This window comes from Coregonus lavaretus (genome assembly GCF_964263955.1).
Source record: "Coregonus lavaretus genome assembly, chromosome: 8".
Classification (NCBI taxonomy): domain Eukaryota; kingdom Metazoa; phylum Chordata; class Actinopteri; order Salmoniformes; family Salmonidae; genus Coregonus; species Coregonus lavaretus.
The window spans coordinates 56,966,185-56,974,089 of NC_139995.1; the positions used below are offsets into that span (position 1 = coordinate 56,966,185).

Genomic DNA, 7,905 nt, shown 5'->3' on the forward strand with positions numbered 1-7,905 from the left:
TCTTAAATTATTCATCAAAACAAGAGAGACTTTATCAAATCTGTTTATCTTTGTTTTCTTCCAGATAACTGAGTCAGGCAAGGAGACGCTACCAACATGGCTTCACTGGGACTGGAAGAGCAACGTCCTACAGGGTCTACCGCTGGAGGAGGACAAGGGTGTCCACTACATCACCGTCTCCACATCCAACGGCAGCCAGGACATCTTCTCCATCGAGGTGCACCCAGAGGAACACGCCGACACCGACCCGATCCAGCTTGCCATCCAGTCGGCGTCCAACAATGAGGTCCAGCCGTTCGTCTGCGGCACAGAGGAACCGGTGACGGTGCTCACTGTGATTCTGGACGCCGACCTCACCAAGATGAGCTCCAGGCAGAGGGTGGAGCTGCTGGGCAAGATGAAGAAGTTCTCTGGCGTGGCGCTCCAGCACATGAAGATACTTCCCGTGGTCAACAACAGATTGTTCGACATGTCCGCCTTCATGGCCGGACCAGGAAATGCCAAAAAGGTGGTGGAGAACGGAGCCCTGTTATCCTGGAAGCTAGGATGTTCCCTAGACCAGAGTAATGTCCCCAACATCAGCAGCGTCCAGGCGCCGGCGAAAGAAGGCACTATGTCTGCTCAGCTGGGATACCCTGTGGTCGGTTGGCACATCGCCAACAAGAAGCCTCATATCCCCAAACGAGTGAGGCGCCAGCTCAACAATACCCCTACCCCTGTTCTAGCTGTGCTTCCCCCAACGTCTGTTGTCGAGCCCCCTGTTCGCATTGTACCCACCCTGTCGTCACCTGCCATTGCTGCCCCCACAGACAGCTCTGCCCCACCCATTAGAGGGCCTGTGCCCTTGCCCATGAAGCCCACGATCCGTGTCAGAGACTCCTATGCCCACACTCCCACTCAGGGTGCACCCCTGCCAACCAGAGTGATGGAGTCCACTAGTACCATCTCCATTCAACCCACCATGACCAGGCATACCGTTGTGGAAGCCACTCCGACACTCCCTCCACCCACCACAGTCGCCACCAGAAAGCCAACCAAGAAACCAAAGAGACCGAAGACCACTCCGATGCCAAGGGAACCCAAGACCACCACTGCCAAACCAGCCAGACGCACCACCCCTTCGTCCATCGTGCCTGACCCAAGAAACGAGAAACCAGATCTCCGCAACCCCATCGATCAGGTCAATGCCTTCGTGGGCACATACTTTGAGGTGAAGATCCCATCCGATACATTCTTTGACAAGGAGGACGGTACGACAGACAAACTGAGGTTGACCCTGAGGATGAACCACAACGAAGTTGTCGCGGACGACTCCTGGATACAGTTTAATAGCACAAGCCAGCTGCTGTACGGTCTTCCAGACTCAAATCACGTTGGGAAGCACGAGTACTTCATGCAGGCCACCGATAAGGGCGGTCTGAATGCGATCGATGCCTTCGAGGTCCGCGTGAACCGCTGGGCATCCAACGATAAGTCCCCGGTCCTGTTCCAGGCCCGCTTACATGGAGAACCTCGCCTGGTGACCAACAACATCCACAAGAAGATCCTGCTCATCAAGAAGCTGGCGTACTCGTTCGGTGACCGCAACAGCAGTACGGTCACCCTGAGGAACATCACCAAGGGATCCATCGTGGTGGAATGGACGAACAACAGCCTCCAGCAGAACCCCTGTCCCAAGGAGCAGATCCAGACCATGTCCAGGAGGATCTCCGATGCCCAGGGAAGGCCCTCCCAGACCTTCATCTCCGCCATGGAACCTGACTTCATACCCATCAGCATCAAGGTCAACGGAATGGGTGCCTGCCGGAACTACATGTTTGTCCCGCCGGGTGAAATCACTATCCCTATCCCACCGGCCGTCACGCCGGCGCTGGGCACCGGACGCCAGAGCACGGACGACGTCTACCTCCACACGGTGATCCCGGCCGTGGTGGTGGCGGCCATCTTGCTGATCGCCGGCATCATCGCCATGATCTGCTACCGCAAGAAGCGCAAGGGCAAGCTGACCATCGAGGATCAGGCTACCTTCATCAAGAAGGGGGTGCCCATAATCTTCGCAGATGAGCTAGACGACTCCAAGCCCCCTCCGTCCTCCTCCATGCCCCTCATCCTGCAGGAGGAGAAACCCCCTCTGCCCCCGCCGGAGTACCCCAACATGGCCAGTCCAGAGACCACCCCCCTGAACCAGGACCTTCTGGGTGAGTACACGGCTCTGAGGGACGAGGACCCCAACGCGCCCCCCTACCAGCCCCCGCCCCCCTTCACCGCCCCCATGGAAGGTAAAGGATCTCGTCCAAAGAACATGACCCCCTACAGATCCCCGCCACCCTACGTGCCACCCTAAGGTTAGCTGGCTCCTCCAGAGAAGGAGGAGGGAAGCAGGGGGACTTGTAACGGTCTCAATCCAGTGTTGTCTGTTTGGAAATAAGGGGTGGGAGGAGGAGGACAAAGTGGGAACAAACTTTGGATTTTGGGTTGGGAGGGATTTGGGGTGATCTGATTGAGTCTGAGTTGAAGTTGTTGGAAAGATGGGAGGGAGGGAGAACTAGGTGGTAACTGCGGCAACAGTATCCACAACAAGGACACTATTCAGTCTCTCATCGTCTCATTGGCTACAGCTGTACAGCTAGTTTGGGAAGACATGCCCCTCTTGTCCCAGTGCTTTTTTTTTCTTCTTCTCAGTTTGAAACTAAATGGGCTTTGTTTTATTTTATGTATTTGATTCTTTTTTTGGGGGGGGGGGCTGACTTCAACCGAAATCAAGCTACTTGCTTAACAGCACTCTTTTTATGTTATTTTATCTTGAATAATACAAGAACGTAATAAACAAACACACTGCAGGCAAAAAGGTTTTGAATAGAGAGAGAGTTCTATGAATGAAAACAAAAACAACATAATCATGTGGATCTGTGCCAGCCCTGCATCCAGCCCTGAGGCCAGACAGACAGACAACACAGTGGTGGGTCAGTGTTTGGAGTCAATAAGGTTTGTCTTTTAACACTAATTGTATATTTGTATCCTTATTCACACAAGATGAGCATAACAAAGTTAGCCAAAAAAATTATTAGAAATTAGTTTTAAAAATGTTTTGTTTCTTTTATTATTTTTGTTTTTAATAGTTTTAGATAGATAGATAGATAGATAGATAGATAGATAGATAGATAGATAGATAGATAGATAGATAGATAGATAGATAGATAGATAGATAGATAGATAGATAGATAGATAGATAGATAGATAGATAGATAGATAGATAGATAGATAGATAGAAATACAGGATCTATTTTTCCCTCGATCAGAAAGGAACAGTAAACCAAGTAGGTAGACCCAGCCCAGTCAGGGCTAAACAAGCTGACATTATCGGTAGCTAATATTAGCACCTAGGGCAACCATGACAACTGTGATTCTACAACAGCCCGGCCCAGCTATTATCAGATGTATAGTTTTGACTTGAAGCTCAAGGATTTTTACCTTGCCTGGGTTTCCCAATGCCACCCAAAATCATTCAAGAGGGAAATACAATGTCCCCTTTTATTATTATTATGATTTAAAATGTCTCCCTTATCCGAATATGATCATAACTTTGACAATTTGAATGCCATGTTGCCTTTATGGTGATGCGATGTGTCTTCTGTATATAGCTATTGATCGGCCTGTTGAAATAATATTAAGTGTATTTATACTTCAAAATTGTTTGTGTAAATCTGATATGGAAAAAGCCTCCTGCGGTTTATTTTAGACGAGGGGTAATTATTTTTTTATGTAGTGATGATGATGCTCTTGTTCTCACAGTTTATGCGGGAAACAGTTTGTTGCTGTTGAGCGTGATTGAGAACGTCCTGAAAGGGATACAATCTTTATTCACAACTCAAAGGTCATTGTAAGACGAGGAGAGGAGAGGAAGGGAGGAAGGCAAAGAAAGAAAGAAAGAAAGAAAGAAAGAAAGAAAGAAAGAAAGAAAGAAAGAAAGAAAGAAAGAAAGAAAGAAAGAAAGAAAGAAAGAAAGAAAGAAAGAAAGAAAGAAAGAAAGAAAGAAAGAAAGAAAGAAAGAAAGAAAGAAAGAAAGAAAGAAAGAAAGAAAGAAATCCCGAGAACAAGATCACCAGAAAACACTGAAAAAATGGTGGATAAAATCTCTATCTAATTTTTTTACAAAGTTTTTGATACAGCCTCAAATTGTTTAAAAAAATTGATAAATAGATGAATAGTGTACTGCAATTTGTTCAATCTTAGCGTAGAGAATTGATTCCTCATTATGTACCTTTTCTCATGGGGGTCAACTATTTCAAGTGATTTTTTTGTTGTTGTTGGCATATTATCAAATGTATTATCATGTTTTTCCCCGATGAGTTTTGACTTTGAAAGTGACCCTTTGCAATAATGTAAGGTGCTGTCCGGTGGTGAGTGGTCATTGCAGGTTAGATGAGTGATGATGTACTACCAAGTGGTGATGAGAAAACCCACATAATGATGATGATGTACCCACATAATGATGATGATGTACCCACATAATGATGATGATGTACCCACATAATGATGATGATGTACATGCATAATGATGATGATGTATTCACATAATGATGATGATGTACACGCATAATGATAATGATTTACATTTATAATGATGATGATGTACCCCCATAAAGATGATGATGTACCCACATAATGATGATGATGTACCCCCATAAAGATGATGATGTACCCACATAATGATGATGATGTACACGCATAATGATAATGATGTACCCACATGTAGTTTGTTTTTCCCAGATACCAAGTGTTGCTTTTTTAGTGTGCATTTATCATGAAAGCCAGCCTCCGTCTATCTACAGTATGTCCAGATAATTATTCATTCTTCACACGTTTGAAATTCTAATCCAACAAGTTCCAATAGTATTGGAATTAATGAGTCATCTACACAATGAACGGAGGGGATCATGATGTGTTACATTGGCACACTGCTGCTGCCATACATTTATAATATATAGCTTTATTTTTTATTGATGAGCTTCGGTTATAATCGGTTTTCTAATGCTTTCACTTACCCCTTGATGAGTCTACATGGCAATGTCAACAGAGGTTTCAGTACAATGTGTATCCATCATAGAGTTAGCTAGACGACTCATCTTTGTATCTGTCCAATTATGGCGTCTACGACAGCACAGTGTTCATGCAAAAAGGGGTTTATATCCATGATGAGTTCTCTAACCATCTCTATGGGGTCCATCTATGGGGGTCTGTCTGTCAGCCCTTTGAGGCCCTAACTCCTGTCACTCTAGCTGGATAATAATCTCCTAAACTGATATTATTAATCTGACTAGATAAACATTCGATCTGGAACCATGTTGTAAGTCTCCTTTCCATTACACTCGGCACCATGAAATACAGATGTATCTTATTGATTATATGTAAATAGCTTGCTGTGGCGTAATCCATCGGCATTAAGGTCACTTCACTAGACTAGCAAAGAATCAGGTTTAGTGACACTGAGTCAAATCTTAAATTACATATCCGTAACACAGTTAAATCTCCATTTGATTCCACAATTAAGAGGAGATGATGGTCTGAAGCTTAACAGAGAAAAAAAACCAAAGATGCAAAAAAAAAAATGAAATAGCAGTCATTCACTACATCTAGTTCAAATGCCTTGTTGACAGAATATCTTTAAACTGTCGGTTACATTTCAGTATTTCAGTTACATTTCATAATTACATTTCAGATGTTAGCAACAGTATTGCAAAGGATATGGATTCAACAAAAAACACATAGTTATTTTCATTTAGAACCCGATAGCTGTCCTGAGGGATATGTTTTGTTTAAGCCGAGTGAGGAGTACACTCCATCCCATTAGGTTCTATACAATTACAGATAGCTGCCTTTCAGTTTAGGTACGGCATCTTGGACCATAGAAGGGAATGATCATATCAAAATGTCGTCTGTATTGTACCATTGTGTTGTTCTTCTTTCATCAGCTTCCATTTTGACTGTTCTTTCATCAGCTTCCATTTTGACTCTTCTTTCATCAGCTTCCATTTTGACTCTTCTTTCATCAGCTTCCATTTTGACTCTTCTTTCATCAGCTTCCATTTTGACTCTTCTTTCATCAGCTTCCATTTTGACCCTTCTTTCATCAGCTTCCATTTTGACACTTCTTTCATCAGCTTCCATTTTTACTCTTCTTTCATCAGCTTCCATTTTTACTCTTCTTTCATCAGCTTCCATTTTTACTCTTCTTTCATCAGCTTCCATTTTGACTCTTCTTTCATCAGCTTCCATTTTTACTCTTCTTTCATCAGCTTCCATTTTGACTCTTCTTTCATCAGCTTCCATTTTGACTCTTCTTTCATCAGCTTCCATTTTTACTCTTCTTTCATCAGCTTCCATTCCTGCCAATTCGAAATGTAGGGATTGGTGTGTCAAATCAAATCAGCCTTAAATGCATTTCTTATTCATACACAGCAAGCAGCACTGACTGAAAGGTTCCTATGCTCTGAGTGGCATAATGTACTATATTTTGTTGTTCGCTAAAGAGAATATGTAGTCTTTATTTTGTTTTACATTCATGAGTAAATGAGTCCTTACAACTGGAATGATAATGGTAATAATAATAGTAATAGTATTGATGATGATTATAAAAGTGACAAAATAATATGTTTACCATAATGGTTTCAGGGGGACATTCTGTACTGTGTTTGTCCTTCATGCTTATGTCACTTCCTAATACCAATGGGATGCCTCCGGTTCGCAAACAAAATGGTTGCCAAACTACAGCGCATTGAAAAGTTATGGTCTTTGCTTAACATGACATATATCAGACACACTTTCAATTAACATGCTAAAACAAGAAGGAAGGAGAGAAAATTGAGTGATAATAAATAAATAAACAGAGATAAAATGCGAAGAGAGGAGGGGGGAAATTAAAAAGTTTTACATCTCGGTCAGAAAGCCTGTCAACTGTCCTTGGCCACAGGGAACTTACAACCTATAAAAGAGGGTCGTACTTACGTATTAATACTTGAGGAAAGGATGCATGGTAAAAATGAATTTGTATTACTCTGTGTTTAATAGCATTGTTTTGTTTATGCCACTAGACACTGTATGTTGAAATGTTGTATTAAAAAAGTGTTTCCACAAAAGTATTACTGTGACTTTCATCTCTTGTTGGTTGTTTGCTCTTGTACCGTCACTAATGTTTCATCCTTGACAGACAGACACTCTTCTTTGAACAGCCTTTTGGTACAAAGCTCACAACACATGTATCTTAACTGCAAGCATTTGATACTCAGCGCTATCAGTCCAGTACCTAGCAGGTAGCAGTGTTATTGTGATCTAAGTAGCCTTTTATAACAAATACCCGTATTGAACCCAAGACACTGTAGAACCAGCAGTATTTGTCTGTTATTGTGCGTCGTCGAGACATCCCTCAAGCTACCTTATATCTACCATATTATGAATTAGAAGGATATATTTTCTCTGGCTGTGACATTGCAGAGAGGGTTGTGTGAGCAAGGTGACGGTCTTTCAACTGAAAGACAAGGAATATGGATTAAGATAAAAGCTGAATGCTACACAGTCTCTAACTAACAGTAAACCTTGAAATTGATTTTGACTGTTTGACAGCATTGTTTAGCTGCATAGAATAATGTTTATGTTTTAAGAATGTTGCTTGTTCTGCTCTTGAGTGGTCCCCTAGCAACACTATTCTATACCCTTGGAGTGGTCCCCGATCAACACTATTCTATACCCTTGGAGTGGTCTCCTAGCAACACTATTCTATACCCTTGGAGTGGTATGCTATCAACGCTATTCTATACCCTTGGAGTGGTCCCCTAGCAACACTATTCTATACCCTTGGAGTGGTCCCCTATCAACACTATTCTATACCCTTGGAGTGGTCTCCTAGCA

The 7,905-nt window shown here is 42.9% G+C and overlaps 1 protein-coding gene across 1 annotated transcript in view; it reads left to right on the forward strand.

Annotated features, from left to right (window-relative positions):
- dag1 (dystroglycan 1) overlaps nt 1-7,126 on the forward strand; it is a gene marked incomplete at its 5' end in the record, with an annotated part of 86,556 nt that extends 79,430 nt beyond the window's left edge. The window contains one exon of the mRNA XM_084167692.1: nt 65-7,126. Coding sequence (XP_084023818.1) covers nt 65-2,344 — 2,280 coding nt within the window. The 3' untranslated portion in view covers nt 2,345-7,126. The remainder of the gene's footprint in view (nt 1-64) is intronic.
- Between the last annotated feature and the right edge of the window lie 779 nt (nt 7,127-7,905).